General features: G+C 45.4%; 1 protein-coding gene across 1 annotated transcript in view; it reads right to left on the bottom strand.

Annotated features, from left to right (window-relative positions):
• LOC118362343 (potassium/sodium hyperpolarization-activated cyclic nucleotide-gated channel 1-like) overlaps window positions 1–19,455 on the bottom strand; it is an 88,676-nt gene that overhangs the window by 48,037 nt on the left and 21,184 nt on the right. Inside the window, exon 2 of the mRNA XM_052481105.1 lies at window positions 7,664–8,087. Coding sequence (XP_052337065.1) covers window positions 7,664–8,087 — 424 coding nt within the window. The remainder of the gene's footprint in view (window positions 1–7,663; window positions 8,088–19,455) is intronic.

Here is a 19,455-nt window from a genome sequence, read left to right as displayed (position 1 = left end):
TATATTATTTCCACATAAGGCCGTTGACAATTCTGTCTTTTAAACGATTTCCTCGTCAATGCCCCAAATGCCTCTGCATCCCTGCTAAAAGCAGCAAGCAGGGGGATGGTGATGTTGAAGACATCTGGCATGGGAGCCACTCTCACAAATGAGTCATTAGTGCATTCGTTTGAGTTTGATTTAATAACATGTTGACTAATTTAATTCAAGTCACTGGGTTTGTCTATAGGAGACAACTCTGATGAGGAGGATATTCGGCCAGCGTCTTATTTTTATCCCAATGAAATATGACAATGAGTACAGCCCAGCTGTCTAGACAGGGAGAGATGGGGATAGGAGGACAGACAGGAGAGATGCCATGGCACTGATTGCAGCCTCCTCTCTTTGATATGATGGATATCTGCACACCACTTAGAATATCATTATCTACAACAATGCCCCCCCACACACACACACAACCACCACAACCATCAACCACAGCCTGTTTGTAAGCTGTAAAACACTGTAGTTCACTGAGCCCTCTCGGCTATTATGTCTTGGAATGGAATGTTTGATCAATGTTTTTATTCTGTAAGCGTTTATTATTGGTTAGTTAATGTTGTGTGGTTTAACAGATAGCTGTTTAAAACTTGAGATGCTGATTTGATAGGATGGGAAGTCCTTTGTGCCATGCAACAAAGGGTCAGAGTTGACTACGGGGCACCAATCAAGACTTGAGATACTGCCCCTAAACACGTTACAGTAGCAAGTCATGTAAACACACAGGCACACACACACACAGAAAATAAAGCACCTGACATCTTCACAGCCAGGGGGTTCATTTAACCCTTAATGTCAGGGTGTGTGTGGGCCAGGATGTTAGAATATCATCTGTGATTAGAGGAGACTAGGGGCTGAGCTGTTCTGTTGACTGTGACAGGGAGCTGCCTTGCGGAGGCATTTGTCTTCTGTTCACTATGACATGAAGCCTTCCTTCACTCAGCAGGTCAGAGGGCATCAGACGTCTCCAGGACCAACTATGACAGAGCAACGAGCAATTTCGCTGTGCTGGGGGAAGCAGCGGAGTCAACAACATCAAAGACCTTGAAAGTTAAACAGGAAGTACTGTATTTCCTATGGCGCTGTGGATTGCTCTTCAGCTACCAGCAATTTAAGAACACATATTATTCGAAAAGGTAAAATGGTGATGCAGTTTTAAAAATGACGTAATTTGAAATGTAGTCGTCATCACGAAAAAGTCAAAAAGTCAGTCAGGTGGTGAGATGTGGTCGACAAGTTATTCGGGAGTGCCAGATGACATTTCTGTGGGGTTACCACTGTAGTGTTCCAGCACCGAGGCAGAGCCTGCCTTCCCAGCGCCGATCAGCACGCCTTGCGCGCACACACACACATACACATACAGTGGGGCAAAAAAGTATTTAGCCAGCCACCAATTGTGCAAGTTCTCCCACTTATAAAGATGAGAGAGGCCTAGGTACACTTCAACTATGACAGACAAAATGAGAAGAAAAAATCCAGAAAATCACATTGTAGGATTTTTTTATGAATTTATATGCAAATTATGGTGGAAAATAAGTATTTGGTCAATAACAAAAGTTTATCTCAATACTTTGTTATATACCCTTTGTTGGCAATGACAGAGGTCAAATGTTTTCTGTAAGACGTCACAAGGTTTTCACACACTGTTGCTGGTATTTTGGCCCATTCCTCCATACAGATCTCCTCTAGAGCAGTGATGTTTTGGGGCTGTTACTGTGAAACATGGACTCCCTCCAAAGATTTTCAATGGGGTTGAGATCTGGAGACTGGCTAGGCCACTCCAGGACCTTGAAATGCTTCTTACGAAGCCACTCCTTTGTTGCCCAGGCGGTGTGTTTGGGATCATTGTCATGCTGAAAGACCCATCCACGTCCATCTTCAATCCCCTTGCTGGTGGAAGGAGGTTTTCACTCAAAATCTCACGATACATGGCCCCATTCATTCTTTCCTTTACACGGATCAGTCGTCCTGGTTCCTTTGCAGAAAAACAGCCCCAAAGCATGATGTTTCCACCCCCATGCTTCACAGTAGGTATGGTGTTCTTTGGATGCAACTCAGCATTCTTTGTCCTCCAAACACGACGAGTTGAGTTTTTACCAAAAAGTTCTATTTGGTTTCATCTGACCATATGACATTCTCCCAATCTTCTTCTGGATCATCCAAATGCTCTCTAGCAAACTTCAGACGGGCCTGGACATGTACTGGCTTAAGCAGGGGGACACGTCTGGCACTGCAGGATTTGAGTCCCTGGCGGCGTAGTGTGTTACTGATGGTAGGCTTTGTTACTTTGGTCCCAGCTCTCTGCAGGTCATTCACTAGGTCCCTCTGTGTGGTTCTGGGATTTTTGCTCCCAGAACCATTTTGACCCCACGGGGTGAGATCTAGCGTGAAGCCCCAGATCGAGGGAGATTATCAGTGGTCATGTATGTCTTCCACTTCCTAATAATTGCTCCCACAGTTGATTTCTTCAAACCAAGCTGCTTACCTATTGCAGATTCAGTCTTCCCAGCCTGGTGCAGGTCTACAATTTTGTTTCTGGTGTCCTTTGACAGATCTTTGGTCTTGGCCATAGTGGTGTTTGGAGTGTGACTGTTTGAGGTTGTGGACAGGTGTCTTTTATACTGATAACAAGTTCAAACAGGTGCCATTAATACAGGTAACGAGTGGAGGATAGAGGAGCCTCTTAAAGAAGAAGTTACAGGTCTGTGAGAGCCTGAAATCTTGCTTGTTTGTAGGTGACCAAATACTTATTTTCCACCATCATTTGCAAATAAATTCATTAAAAATCCTACAATGTGATTTTCTGGATTGTTTTTCTCATTTTGTCTGTCATAGTTGAAGTGTACCTATGATGAAAATTACAGGCCTCTCTCATCTTTTTAAGTGGGAGAACTTGCACAATTGGTGGCTGACTAAATACTTTTTTGCCCCACTGTACACACACATACAAATAGAATCTGCCTCTGTGTTGGCTAGTCCCCTCTATCAGTCCCAGTTCCCATGAAGACATAAAGACAAATGGGTTTGATGGTGATGAGATTCATTTACTAGCAATGCTGCTTCTTTGATGTATACTTGACAACCTGAGTGGTATGCTGCCTCTTTGATGTATACTTGACAACCTGAGTGGTATGCTGCCTCTTTGATGTATACTTGACAACCTGAGTGGTATGCTGCCTCTTTGATGTATACTTGACAACCTGAGTGGTATGCTGCCTCTTTGATGTATACTTCACAACCTGAGTGGTATGCTGCCTCTTTGATGTATACTTGACAACCTGAGTGGTCTGCTGCCTCTTTGATGTATACTTCACAACCTGAGTGGTATGCTGCCTCTTTGATGTATACTTGACAACCTGAGTGGTATGCTGCCTCTTTGATGTATACTTGACAACCTGAGTGGTATGCTGCCTCTTTGATGTATACTTGACAACCTGAGTGGTATGCTGCCTCTTTGATGTATACTTCACAACCTGAGTGGTATGCTGCCTCTTTGATGTATACTTCACAACCTGAGAGGTATGCTGCCTCTTTGATGTATACTTGACAACCTGAGTGGTATGCTGCCTCTTTGATGTATACTTGACAACCTGAGTGGTATGCTGCCTCTTTGATGTATACTTGACAACCTGAGTGGTATGCTGCCTCTTTGATGTATACTTGACAACCAGAGTGGTATGCTGCCTCTTTGATGTATACTTGACAACCAGAGTGGTATGCTGCCTCTTTGATGTATACTTGACAACCAGAGTGGTATGCTGCCTCTTTGATGTATACTTGACAACCTGAGTGGTATGCTGCCTCTTTGATGTATACTTCAAAACCTGAGTGGTATGCTGCCTCTTTGATGTATACTTCACAACCTGAGTGGTATTCTGCCTCTTTGATGTATACTTCACAACCTGAGTGGTATGCTGCCTCTTTGATGTATACTTCACAACCTGAGTGGTATGCTGCCTCTTTGATGTATACTTGACAACCTGAGTGGTATGCTGCCTCTTTGATGTATACTTCACAACCTGAGTGGTATGCTGCCTCTTTGATGTATACTTGACAACCTGAGTGGTATGCTGCCTCTTTGATGTATACTTCACAACCTGAGTGGTATGCTGCCTCTTTGATGTATACTTGACAACCTGAGTGGTATGCTGCCTCGTTGATGTATACTTGACAACCTGAGTGGTATGCTGCCTCTTTGATGTATACTTCACAACCTGAGTGGTATGCTGCCTCTTTGATGTATACTTGACAACCTGAGTGGTATGCTGCCTCTTTGATGTATACTTGACAACCTGAGTGGTATGCTGCCTCTTTGATGTATACTTGACAACCTGAGTGGTATGCTGCCTCTTTGATGTATACTTGACAACCTGAGTGGTATGCTGCCTCTTTGATGTATACTTGACAACCTGAGTGGTATGCTGCCTCTTTGATGTATACTTCACAACCTGAGTGGTATGCTGCCTCTTTGATGTATACTTGACAACCTGAGTGGTATGATGCCTCTTTGATGTATACTTCACAACCTGAGTGGTATGCTGCCTCTTTGATGTATACTTGACAACCTGAGTGGTATGCTGCCTCTTTGATGTATACTTCACAACCTGAGTGGTATGCTGCCTCTTTGATGTATACTTCACAACCTGAGTGGTATGCTGCCTCTTTGATGTATACTTCACAACCTGAGTGGTATGCTGCCTCTTTGATGTATACTTGACAACCTGAGTGGTATGCTGCCTCTTTGATGTATACTTCACAACCTGAGTGGTATGCTGCCTCTTTGATGTATACTTCACAACCTGAGTGGTATGCTGCCTCTTTGATGTATACTTCACAACCTGAGTGGTATGCTGCCTCTTTGATGTATACTTCACAACCTGAGTGGTATGCTGCCTCTTTGATGTATACTTGACAACCTGAGTGGTATGCTGCCTCTTTGATGTATACTTGACAACCTGAGTGGTATGCTGCCTCTTTGATGTATACTTGACAACCTGAGTGGTATGCTGCCTCTTTGATGTATACTTGACAACCTGAGTGGTATGCTGCCTCTTTGATGTATACTTGACAACCTGAGTGGTATGCTGCCTCTTTGATGTATACTTCACAACCTGAGTGGTATGCTGCCTCTTTGATGTATACTTCACAACCTGAGTGGTATGCTGCCTCTTTGATGTATACTTCACAACCTGAGTGGTATGCTGCCTCTTTGATGTATACTTCACAACCTGAGTGGTATGCTGCCTCTTTGATGTATACTTGACAACCTGAGTGGTATGCTGCCTCTTTGATGTATACTTGACAACCTGAGTGGTATGCTGCCTCTTTGATGTATACTTGACAACCTGAGTGGTATGCTGCCTCTTTGATGTATACTTCACAACCTGAGTGGTATGCTGCCTCTTTGATGTATACTTGACAACCTGAGTGGTATGCTGCCTCTTTGATGTATACTTGACAACCTGAGTGGTATGCTGCCTCTTTGATGTATACTTGACAACCTGAGTGGTATGCTGCCTCTTTGATGTATACTTCACAACCTGAGTGGTATGCTGCCTCTTTGATGTATACTTGACAACCTGAGTGGTATGCTGCCTCTTTGATGTATACTTCACAACCTGAGTGGTATGCTGCCTCTTTGATGTATACTTGACAACCTGAGTGGTATGCTGCCTCTTTGATGTATACTTGACAACCTGAGTGGTATGCTGCCTCTTTGATGTATACTTCACAACCTGAGTGGTATGCTGCCTCTTTGATGTATACTTGACAACCTGAGTGGTATGCTGCCTCAAACTGTCTGTCAATGTGGTTGAAAGGCCCCTTTTAAAATGCCCCTGGGTATGGTATGGTTTAGTGTTGTGGTCTGTTTGGCAATCAGCCAGCTAATCAAACTCCCCCATTGTTCATGCAAAGTAAAACTCTCAGGTGAACAGACCCAGCCGTGATTTGAAGGCATTTTACAACAACTGTGAAAGAGAGCGCCTCAGTTGGTTTAGAGAGCTGAATAGAGCCGTGATCAAAATACCCTATAGGGATGGACACAATCATTTTGTCTAAGTGGTACTGTAGAAGAGAGAAAGAGAGGGAACCAGTCCTGACAAACATTTCAATGTTACAAACAATGAAGGATGAGACTAAAAACAAACAAAAGATAACTATTGTAAAATATACTGTGTCAGTGAAATGTATATAGTATGTATAAGCTGGAAGTAGAAGCCTAAGTGTTGTTGTCTATTAGTTTACTCCAATTAGGCGAGGGGTGGAGGGTTAGGGGTAAATCATAAAGGAAAATATATTTGAAAAAAATATATGGGTGATTGGAAATTATGCAGAAAATTACATTGATAGATTGTGGCTTCTATCTGCAATATTAAAATAAAATAAAAAACAATGCTACACGCTCTTTGAAAAAAAAGTGCTTTCTAGAACCTAAAAGGATTCCTCGGCTGTCCCCATAGGAGATCCCTTTTGGGTTTCAGGCAGAACCCTATTAGGTTCATTGTAGAAACCTTTTCCCAGAGGGTTTTAAATGGAACACAAAAGAGTTCTACTTGGAACTAAAAAGGGTTCTCCTATGGGGACAGCCGAAGAACCCTTTTTTTCCTAAGAGTGCATGACAAGGCTTCAAATGGAGTAGTACTGTGCAGTTTAGACAAATACAATGTTTGTAGAAGCTAGAGCATGAATGGCAGTGGTTGGGCAGGGAGCCCCATCTGTTGGCTGGTATGTAAATTCACTGTGGCGGTGCCTGGGTCTGTGTGCGCCCTGCTTTCCTGGTGGTGAAGGAGTGTCTCTGTCTCCTTAGTGACTGACTGACTGAATGCATCTCCTGCTGTGCTCTGCTGCTTCACTTTGCACCTCTTACTTCTGGGACAGTGCTCAAGGATACACCCAGGGAGGGACGGGAACATTTCTAATTATTACAGAAATTATAATCATCCCTGTATTGCAGCTCTCTCTCTCTCTCTCTCTCTCTCTCTCTCTCTCTCTCTCTCTCTCTCTCTCTCTCTCTCTCTCTCTCTCTCTCTCTCTCTCTCTCTCTCTCTCTCTCTCTCTCTCTCTCTCTCTCTCTCTCTCTCTCTCTCTCTCTCTCTCTCTCTCTCTCTCTCTCTCTCTCTCTCTCTCTCTCTCTCTCTCTCTCTCTCTCTCTCTCTCTCTCTCTCTCTCTCTCTCTCTCTCTCTCTCTCTCTCTCTCTCTCTCTCTCTCTCTCTCTCTCTCTCTCTCTCTCTCTCTCTCTCTCTCTGGTAGATAGACTGCTGCTGCACAGAACAGTAATCAACGTTTCTCTCTTCATCATCTCACTGGTGGATGAGGTAAAGCAAAACGCCTCTTCACCTTGCCTCACTAGTGGATCTAATCAGACACAGCTAGCTAGAGTAGCTTCCTCTAGCCCAACCCCAGGGGAACGGTAACACATTATGGATCTCAGTAAACAACGTTATCTCTCTCCGAGGAGCTATACTCTATAGAGGACAGTCGACTGTGGTAAAGATGGTCTGTGTTCATGTGTAGGTATTCTGTGTTTGGTAGATATACTATGGATTCTAATAATCTCCCCTCTCTCACGCACACATATTGTACGTACGAACACAACACACAAACCCTCCTACAGTACCCTACCTCCTCCCACTGGTGGATGTATCGGATGAGCCTGGACAGCCTGAGCAGTCTGAGCAGGCTGAGGATCTTGGTGAAGCGGACGATCCTCAGCGCCCGGGCCGTCTTGTAGAAGTCTGAGTCGATGCGCGTCTCCACGATGAGGAAGATGTAGTCCACAGGTATGGAGGAGATGAAGTCCACCACGAACCAGCTCCTCAGGTACTTGATCTTGATCTGTTGTGGGTCCAGGATGATCTCGGTGTTGTCCTCCTTGACGATGCCCGTGCGGAAGTTGAGCACCAGGTCCATGAGGAAGAAGGTGTCTGAGATCACGTTGAAGATGATCCAGGGGGGCGTGTGTTCGTCTTTGAAGAAGGTGATGCCCACTGGGATGACGATCAGGTTCCCCACCATCAGCAGCAGCATGGTCAGGTCCCAGTAGAACCTAGAACAGGACGAACCACAGAGAGCTTAGAGCCTGGGAGAGAACATGAGGAACCACAGATGGCATAGAACCTGGGAGAGAACAGGAGGAACCACATAGGGATATTGATCAGGTTCCCCACTATCAGTAGCACTATAGTCAACTCCAGCAGCACCTGGGAGAGACAGGAATTGGGTAGAAAGGATTTAGGAGAAAAGATCAACAGCTGCCTCTCCCTGAGAAGTACCGCTACCACTGATCACATTACATGTACATACTGTAAGCCACAGCAGCTATTTTTTATTTTATTTTTTATTTCACCTTTATTTAACCAGGTAGGCTAGTTGAGAACAAGTTCTCATTTGCAACTGCGACCTGGCCAAGATAAAGCATAGCAGTGTGAACAGACAACACAGAGTTACACATGGAGTAAACAATTAACAAGTCAATAACACAGTATAAAAAAATGGGCAGTCTATATACAATGTGTGCAAAAGGCATGAGGAGGTAGGCGAATAATACAATTTTGCAGATTAACACTGGAGTGATAAATGATCAGATGGTCATGTACAGGTAGAGATATTGGTGTGCAAAAGAGCAGAAAAGTAAATAAATAAAAAACAGTATAAAAACAGTATGGGAATGAGGTAGGTGAAAATGGGTGGGTTATTTACCAATAGACTATGTACAGCTGCAGCGATCGGTTAGCTGCTCGGATAGCTGATGTTTGAAGTTGGTGTTTGAAGTTGGTGAGGGAGATATCTGGGATGAGTGGTTCCTTTTATACCATCACATAGACTGTACTGTACTGAACAGCTTTATACTGCCACTGACATTCAACATGTTCAATAATGAACGTGGTTTAGGATCGTGTACACTATGTACACTATGTACACTATGGCCATGTGTCTTGACCCGCCACTAAATCCTGTCTTTGAAGGCCTTTTAAAGTTAATGATTCAATATCAAATATTGAATTAAACTAACTGTTAAATCCCCGATACGGCCAGTTTGAACCTGTGTGACCCATGGCTGTCACAACATGTGCTCACATGTTATCCTACTCCACACACGCAGCCTAGCCTACATCTCCCAGTCTGTCTTGATGCGTAACCTATTTGTCTCCTGCTTGTGGTTGCTGGGCGCACATTTAAAAAGGTCAACGAGGGTTAAATGTTGATTACAAAGTGTTGGGTGACGTTGTCCATCTTCCCAGTCGCACAATTTGGTTGTAAATTACACTCTCCGCCCGCTTCGTAATTAAATCCAGATTGGTTGTGTTGTATACAGGTTGATATACAGTATCCTTGGTGCTCTATAGATGGCACTGAGGCAGCGCGTCCTGCATTGTGAACTGGTTCTTGTGGGCAGGATGATTTAACCACTCAAGTTTAACCGGCCCCATAAAAATCCATCTCAGAGCAAAACCAATTTAAAGCAGAGACCCAGAAGAAATGAAAAATATACTATTCACAATGTTGATGGTTGCTTTGCTGTGATGCCTCTCAGTGGAGATGAATGTTCCAATTGCCTCTGAGATCACTGTGCTGCCTGTCTGTGGACACATTACTTTGAAATAAACATTAATTACAGGGATATTACACACACAGCTGTCTAAGACAGTTGAGCCATGGATTACGGTTTACAAAAATACACACACACACCTGCGTGCACACACACACACACACACACACACACACACACACACACACACACACACACACACACACACACACACACACACACACACACACACACACACACACACACACACACACACACACACACACACACTAAACCCCATCTGGCTTACACACTGACACACGAAACAGTGGCAGTAATAGGAATTCTTCAAAGTAAAAGGGTATCCACGGTTTCAGTTTCTTGTCAAGCAGAGTTATATTTAGAAAGACGTTTCTGCCACTGTGTTTGCTCATGTTAAGATTTAAAGCCCAAGAGGACAAGACACAACTTCAAAGGAAATAACATATACACGGGGTAATGACATTTACTCTTCGAATTCTTCCCATTCCCTCGTATTCCCCATGTCAGGAAGAAGTATGTGAGTTGACATCATGAACACAAAACAGCTTGCTAACGGGCTGGAGGTGCACCAACAGCCCTTAATGTCGCTGCAATCACTATGTGCTAATATATCCATTTATTTTCGTGCCAACACCTGCTCAGTGTCCTCACCACTTTTCTGCCAGTTTCATGGTGACTTGACTGTTAGTTTAAACTGGGTCGTGAAGAAACAAACAGAGACATCAGGAAGTAGAAAAGGCCCAGCTGGCAGACTGTCTTGTCTGTTTGGACAGAGAGAGAGAGAGAGAGAGAGAGAGAGAGAGAGGAGGCTGAGAAGAGACAGGGGGAGGCTGTGGAGAGGCAGGGGAGGAGGGCTCCTCCACATGCTTACTGGGCATGTGGAGGGGTATGTAAGCTACTTTCAGGATCCCCTGAGAGGGCCTGGGGCCAAGAGAGGGGACACACACCTGTGTGAACTCCACCTGTTCCCTTGGATGAAGAAGATGGTTTTTTGTGGTCAACAGCCCTCCCAAGCCTCTGGTCATGTACTGTACATACTATAGCATACTACAGACACCAACCATGTGTCTGTCCCCCGATACCGATACGATATGTCTCTAGGTCTCCTCAATGTCAGAGATTCACAACCGAGGTGATGAAGGTTGTGACCCACGATGAAAATATTGTGGAACAATGCGAAGGTCGGATAAAGCATTTCACGACAGGATTGATGGAAACAGCTAATTTTTCGGTAAACGTTCCAAATGTCGACAAAACAAAACACGTTGGACAAGATGGGATCTTTTTGTCTGTAAAATTAATTACGCAACAAATGGCAGTGGAAACGCCTTTATGCGCAAATATTGATTTAATTGATCAACTAGTGAGGATGACATGGTGTGTGGTCCTCCCACTATGACTCTGGAAAGCATGGAGTTTATTAGGCTACAGATGAAATAAATGATGAACTTCACAGGGTGGTGAAAGTACACGGTGATGAGCTTGATGCTCCTTTCCAATAAATATTGAGGGTCTTATTCTGGTGACATGATGATCGAATCTTGGCTGCCATTTTGGCAAATAAAAGTAAATCGGTCTCTTTGTCCATAATAATCGCATCATGAAGAAGGCTATACCTGCACTGTATCTGTGACCTGTTGGCTAAAGCGCGCGTGCCAAGACAAGAGTGTGCACATTCGCTATATAACACAATAGTTTTTTTTTGTGGCAAAATCATCAGTAGAGTTGAAAATGCAGTGAAAACACATTTAAATGGTGTTTTTGTAGCAGTACATGGGAATTTCAACTCAAAAGGTATTTTTTATCTACACTACATCACGCACAGCGTTTTATCCGCAACAAGTCAATTTGACGGAAACATGTCTGGTGGGAAAATGTGCATATTGTTTCATACAGACTTTAGAGTATTCACACTACCATCTGTCGCCAATTGGATGGAAATCTAGCTACTAACCAGGTTTCCATCCAACCTTTTTTTGTGAGTAACATACATGTCGGATAAAAAAAAATGAAAGACAGGCCTGATGGAAACAGCTAATTTGTCAGTAAACTTTCAAATGATGAAACAACTAAAGACAAGGTGAGATCTTTTTGTGTCTGTAAAATGTATTATGTGAGAAATTCCTGTAGAAACGCCTTTATGCTCAAATATTGATATAATAACCATCATATCGAAGGAGACTTGGAGGCACGCAATGATATGGTGTGTGGTCCTCCCACTACGACTTGGGAAAGCATACAGTTTATTAAGCTACAGATGAAATAAGTTATGATGGACTTCACAGGGTGGTGAAAGTGCGCAATGATCTTGATGCTCTTTTCCAATAAATATTGATGGTCTGATTCTGGTGACATGATGATTGATGCTTGGTTGCCGGTTTGACAAATCAAAATGATCTGGCTCTTGTCCATAATAATCTCATCATGTAGGCTAGGAACTGTTGACTAGAGTACATGTGGCAAGACCAGAGTGGGCACATTTGCTTTATAACAGACACTGGTTTTGTGACAAAACCATCTGTAGAGTTGAACATTTTATCCATTTAGACGGAAAGACATAAAAAAATAAAAAAATTGCATGAAAATCTGTCGTCAATTGGATGGAAACCAACGCTATACATACAAAAGTATGTGAACACCCCTTGAAATGATTTCAGCCACACCCGTTGCTGACAGGTGTATAAAACCGAGCCCCCTGACATGCAATCTCCATAGACAAACACTGGCAGTAGAATGGCCTTACTGAAGAGCTCAGTGACTTTCAACGTGGCACTGTCATAGGATGCCACCTTTCCAACAAGTCGGTTTGTCAAATGTCTGCCCTGCTAGAGCTGGACCCTGGAGCAGCGGAAACGTGTCTGTTATAGCAGCAAAGGGGGGGAGGGGGGCAACTCCATATTAATGTTCATGATTTTGGAATAAGATATTTGATGAGCAGGTGTCCATATACTTTTGGTCATGTAGTTAGTGTATGTATTAGTATTTCTATTCAAGAATTAAGGACACACATCTGGTTCTGTGTACATGTGCGTGAGTTGTGTCTCTGTGTGTGTGTGTGTGTGTGTGTGTGTGTGTGTGTGTGTGTGTGTGTGTGTGTGTGTGTGCTCTTTTTCCTTTTCACTCTTGCTATTGCCTTCTGATGGGGGTCAGCCCATCTAAACATAGCAGGGATCCATTTACTGTGTTTTCTATCCTGACATAAAGGAACATTGTCCTATAAATATAGATAGACTGAGCAGTGAGTGCAGCGCAGGGCAGGGTGGTGGACGAACATCGCAAAGGCACCAAATCCCCATCTCTATGTCTGTCTGAAAGCACTGACTTGATTGGATTGATAGCTTTTCCCTTCGTGAAACAAAAGGCAGCGTCCTTCATGGTGATATCAGTGCAGGCAGGGGTATGCTGCTGCGGTGTAGGGAGAGAGGGGGAGGAGAAGGATGATAAGGAGAGCGCCATAGAGAGGGAGGGAGCGATAGAGAGAGGGAGAGTTTGAGGGAGGAGAGAGAGAGATCCAGAGAGGCAGGGAGCGATAGAGAGGGAGAGTGAGGGAGGAGAGAGAGAGATCCAGAGAGGGAGGGAGCGATAGAGAGGGAGAGTTTGAGGGAGGAGAGAGAGATCCAGAGAGGGAGGGAGCGATAGAGAGAGGGAGAGTTTGAGGGAGGAGAGAGAGAGATCCAGAGAGGCAGGGAGCGATAGAGAGGGAGAGTGAGGGAGGAGAGAGAGAGATCCAGAGAGGGAGGGAGCGATAGAGAGGGAGAGTTTGAGGGAGGAGAGAGAGAGATCCAGAGAGGGAGGGGGCGATAGAGAGAGGGAGAGTTTGAGGGAGGAGAGAGAGATCCAGAGAGGGAGGGAGCGATAGAGAGAGGGAGAGTTTGAGGGAGGAGAGAGAGAGATCCAGAGAGGGAGGGAGCGATAGAGAGGGAGAGTTTGAGGGAGGAGAGAGAGATCCAGAGAGGGAGGGAGCGATAGAGAGAGGGAGAGTTTGAGGGAGGAGAGAGAGATCCAGAGAGGGAGGGAGCGATAGAGAGAGGGAGAGTTTGAGGGGAGGAGAGAGAGATCCAGAGAGGGAGGGAGCGATAGAGAGAGGGAGAGTTTGAGGGAGGAGAGAGAGAGATCCAGAGAGGGAGGGAGAGCGATAGAGAGAGGGAGAGTTTGAGGGAGGAGAGAGAGATGGGGAGGGAGCGATAGAGAGAGATTTGAGGGAGGAGAGAGAGATCCAGAGAGGGAGGGCGAGCCAGATAGAGAGGGGAGAGTTTGAGGGAGGAGAGAGATCCAGAGAGGGAGGGAGCGATCCAGAGAGGGAGGGAGCAATAGAGAGGGAGAGTTTGAGGGAGGAGAGAGAGAGATCCAGAGAGGGAGAGAGCGATAGAGAGAGGGAGAGTTTGAGGGAGGAGAGAGAGATCCAGAGAGGGAGGGAGCATTAGAGAGGGAGAGTTTGAGAGGGAGCGAGAGGGGAAATGACCCCGGTTGCATAGCTTACACCTGAGTTGTTATAGTGCTGGGGAGGGACTGCTCACTGTCATGACGACAGACCGTGACATTTCCATGCCTGCTCGTCTACAGAGACAGAGGTACGGTCCACACCACACCGTCTGCTCTCCTGGGAAGAGACCAAGGACTACAGACCCATGTTTTTACCCTCAGAGTGCCTCCTGCTACAAGATAAACCTCTCTCCCACTCACCACCCTGTCCTGGAGATAGCTACCTGGGGCCACACTAGCCCAGCCTGGTGTCACTGTCACACTGGGGCTCTGACATCACCCACAGTGAGCTACTCACACACAGTCCTCTCCCCCAACATAAACATGTTGAAAAGGCATAAAGGATCTACAGCCAGTTTGTGTGTGTGTGTGCGTGTGTGTGTGTGTGTGTGCGTGCGTGTGTGTGTGCGTGTGTGTGTGCATGCGTGTGTGCGTGCATTGCCCGCAGGGGGCTGTCTCTACCTGTTGGCAGACACGCTGGGAGAGCGATGTCATGGCATCCAGGTAGGTTGTCTGTCATGTCGGCTACACTAGTCTTGCAGACAGAGACAGCAATGAGGAGCAGTGTGTGTCTGTGCGTGTCTCCTCAGACTGAATGAGGACAGTAGAACAACAATGTGTGGTGTTCCTGTTCCTCCCTGCTCTTCCTTCAACAGAGAGCAGCAGCACAGTCATTCCCACTGTAAATGTGACTCTGGCTGATTGAATGATTGATGTTGATCTATTTATGAATATGAAAAGCAGTTCCCCTCTTGAATAATGCATGTCCTTGTTTTTTTTTTCTCTCTCCCTTACCTAGTTCCTGTGAGAGGCTGTTTTGTGTGAGGAGGAGGAATCCTCGTCAAACGTGCTGATTCGCCATTTGCCCGAGGATGTGGCCCTATGTCACATTAGACACAAGCAGCACACACTGCCTGCATCAATATGACTACTGGCCACTGACTACTCTAACCCGTCTTAGGTTGTGTCACTACTGTACTGCACAGTGTGTGTGTGTGTGTGTGTGTGTGTGTGTGTGTGTGTGTGTGTGTGTGTGTGTGTGTGTGTGTGTGTGTGTGTGTGTGTGTGTGTGTGTGTGTGTGTGTCTGTTGGTGTGTGCAGTGGCGGGAATCCATTAACCCTTAGGCCTGTTCTGACAGGCGAGTGATGAGTGAAAATGAAGCATGTTAGTCTATTACAACACAGCCATACATTTTCCAGACACCACATTTTGCCAAAAGGACAAGACAACACACACACACATACACATACACATACATATACATACACATACACAGAGAAGGCTACAAAACACATTGCATAGCAATTGTGCAAGACAGTTCTCCATTGGGCCAGATGGGTCAGATGACTACGAGACAATAACAGGAGGAAATTGAAGTGTCCAGGAGAGAATCGTGTTAAAAGGGTTCATGTTTGTTGACAACCCGCTCCAATGAACTGCAATGACGGCACTGACTTTGCTAAGCACAGCCGGCGGGCTCACTGCAAGCAGGGAGCACATCACTGACACTGGGCTACACAGTCGAAAGGGACTATTTTTAGGTGAGACTGACCGTTTTATCAGTCCTGAGCAGTGCCGCTGTTGTAAGAAGAATTCACCGTAGAAAAAGCACCAAATCGATTTACTAAACACCAACGTGAGAAAGGGGGAATCTAATGTAAGGAACAGCCCCTTCCGAATAGTGCACAGCATATGAATAATACCATTAATAAGACTACAACAGCCAGGTGCTGCTGGACCACTGCAGGAATTTCATCCAGCTGAAAAACCCTGTTCTGTAAGAGTCTCCCAACTGCACCTAAACTCCAGAGCAGAGACAGGTTTGACCTCTGATGCTGAAGCTGGTAGAGATCTATACTGTCTCAGGCCTTGTCTGTATTCAAGTCAGAGTTAATAGATTGTATATTCTGGGATTCGACAGCTAAGAAGAGTCTAATCCTTTTGCATATAGACTGAGAATGCATACTGGTAACTGTCAAGTGCATAATGACCTCCACTGTGACCAGTGAAAACACATGTACCACTTATTCATGAAAAATGAACTACTTCCAAAGACAAATACTAAGACCCCATAATAAAACAAAGCCACACAGCAAAGCTAGAGATCTTCTCCTTTCCCCCTTCTGATGACCAGGTGGCAAAACACATTGCCTGGCAATTGTGCAAGACAGTTCTCCATTGGGCCAGATGGGTCAGATGACTACGAGACAATAACAGGAGGAAACTGCCCGTGTCCAGGATCTCGCCATCACGGTTAAAGGGTTCATGTTTGTTGACAGAGCTCTAAGAACTTGGCAATGATCCTGGCACTGACTTTGCTAACTAACATCAAGGCGGTGTCCCGTTCTGCAAGTTCATGGAGCACATCACTGACACTGGGCTACACAGTCGAAAGGGACTATTTTAGGTGAGACTGACCGTTTTATCAGTCCTGAGCAGTGCCGCTGTTGTGGGCTCCCTGCCTGTGCCATTAAACCCCGTACAACTCATCCAAAAACACCAAATCGACTAAACGCCAACGTGAGAAAGGGGGAATCTAGCCCCTTCCGAATAGTGCACAGCATATGAATAATACCATTAATAAGACTACAACAGCCAGGTGCTGCTGGACCACTGCAGGAATTTCATCCAGCTGAAAAACCCTGTTCTGTAAGAGTCTCCCAACTGCACCTAAACTCCAGAGCAGAGACAGGTTTGACCTCTGATGCTGAAGCTGGTAGAGATCTATACTGTCTCAGGCCTTGTCTGTATTCAAGTCAGAGTTAATAGATTGTATATTCTGGGATTCACGACGCCAGGAAGAGTCTAATCCTTTTGCATAGAGACTGAGAATGCATACTGGTAACTGTCAAGGCATAATGACCTCCACTGTGACCAGTGAAAACACATGTACCACTTATTCAGATGAAAAATGAACCACTTCCAAAGACAAATACTAAGACCCCAAGACCCATATAAAACAAAGCCACACAGCAAATGCTAGAGATCAAGCAATAAGCCCATCTAAAATATGTATCAGTTTTGGATACTCAATCGTTCTCTTATGAATATCAACAATCTAATCAACGTAGCCACTGCAGAATAAACTGCAGTACAAGGGAGACGGAACGTTTGAAGGAGTAGGAGAAGACTCTCCACCGCCCAACACCCCTGGGGAATATTACCATTTTCTTCTATTTAAGGTGCTGCTGGCTGCCGCCACCAGTAGAGAGGCACAGTGTCCCTGTCCCTGTCCCTGTCCTTGTCCCTGGTCACAGCGCACACAGCAGAGTCCCTCCCCAGAGCAGAGTAGACGCAGAACAGAGCACGGCCCGTTAGTTACCTGCTCGGGGGAATAAAAGACTCCTCAAGGATACTCCGCAAGCAGCGCAGTCAGCAACTCACTGTGCCCTCCACCAAAACAAAAGGACCACTGTGCACAGTCCATAGGCCTATCAGAGGAGAACACATGGCATAGACAACTGCCCAGGGTCTAATAACCTGCCCAGGGACTGAGGTTGAAAATTAGCCGGCTGGCTAAAAACCGGCACTTTTACTGAAACGTTGATTAATGTGCACTGTCCCTGTAACAATAAAATCCGCTCAACTCAACACAGGCGGATCCTGAAATGGCATCCAATTCTATATAAATAGTGCACGACTTTTGACCAGGGCCCATAGAATAATGTGCCACTTGAGATGCACCCACAGACTCCTCTCCAACCTGCTCTCATCCCCCAGACTACATGCAGCTGGATCACCATTCTCTACTTCCTGCCTGCCTGCCATTTCGCCCCCTAATTGCAGCCATCTTTATTATCATGATTCATTGTTATCTATGTCCTGTGTCTCCCATGTCATGTCTAGGGTTCTTCTATCAGTCAACCACGGAGTGTTGATGTGGGAGAGTGAACAGCGCACAGTGCTGGGTGCCTCCTATACACACGTCACCCTGTTTCCCAGGAGAGAGAGTGAACAGCTGGGTCTCCTAAACCAGATGAAGAGCTAACCTAATGTACTACCGTAGCTGCCATTATATTAGCAGTCAGTCACATTGCAGGCTACACTGTCACCTTGCCGCTCCCTTCCCCAACCCCCAATCTCAACCCCCAGCCCCATGTAGCCCCACACCCCAACCTCGGCCCCAGAGCCCCCCCCCCCAACACTCAGCCCTAGCCTAGCCTAGCTCGAGCCCCAGCCCTTCCTCCTACCCCGAGCCCCCTCACTCCCTTAGCCCCGACCTGTCAATTATCTTCCCCAACCAGGTGATGTAATCAGCAAATGGAGCCACAGAAATGAAAGCCTGTCTATCCATCTCAGAGATGTTGATCCAGGGTCAGAGTGAGAGCGAGAGAGAAAGATAAAAATGTGGAACACAGAGAGAGAGAACCGAGAGTGAAAACAAGATGGTGCAAAACTAATGAGTGGGAGAGAAAGGTTGAGGAGAGAATGAGGGAGGAAGAATTCATCTCCTTATATTCTGCTCAGTGGATAAAGTAGCACGTAATCTCTCCTCTTTTCATATACTGAGCCCAGTTGCTCGAAACTCCACAGAAATTGTAAGCACATTTTAGCACACCCTCCCCACCCAAAAAGATATGGGTAAGAGGGGAAAATATAGCCAAAATTAATGCAGCTTAAAACCCAGCAGTTTATGGAAAACCCTTACTAAGAAGTCATTTTAAGCATAAAATGAAATAAAAATGTGGGACGCGATGCAGAGTTGATCTGGTCTGCGTGAGAAGGCAAAAGCAGAGGCTTATCTGACTGTTAAACCAAATAGGAGCGGATTTATCTGGTTTATTTGTTATTTCTGTCATTTCTTGAGTGTATGTGCTAAATAGTGCAAATGCATTTGATTTAAACATATTTCCCTGCCACCATCTTCCCTATTCAGGTGCTAACAACAGCCAGGAAGAAAAGAACCTGATTCACAAATAACAGGGGGAAGAAGATGTCTTTGGAGGCAGGGAAGAGAAATGGGAGAGTCACACCAACACTGCATGTCTCTTAATCCAGCCATTTTCCCGAGTCTTCTAGTCAGACGGCCTGCGTAGCGTGAGGGCGGGAGGAGGCTAAACGCATTGCGGCTGGGGAATGGGGAAGTACTTCCTGTGAATCATGGCAACCACACAGACAGAGCTCTTTATTCTGCTGGACTCCACTCAATCCCTCCATAAGTGGAGAGGTTGTTTGTTACACTGAGTAGGAGCCCCACTGGTTCCTTATGGTTTAGTAGTACTCTAACAGGCAGCACTGATACTGCTGCCAACGTCCTGGTGAATAGAGGCCAAGTCTGTTTCTCAAACATGACTGGTCTGAGAAAAGGCTAGATAACAAACATTTTGCAAGAGGGTTCTTCTAATAGTCAACAACTGACAG

Source organism: Oncorhynchus keta, chromosome 2, assembly GCF_023373465.1.
Source record: "Oncorhynchus keta strain PuntledgeMale-10-30-2019 chromosome 2, Oket_V2, whole genome shotgun sequence".
NCBI lineage: Eukaryota > Metazoa > Chordata > Actinopteri > Salmoniformes > Salmonidae > Oncorhynchus > Oncorhynchus keta.
This window is presented reverse-complemented; position numbering and strand designations above follow the sequence as displayed.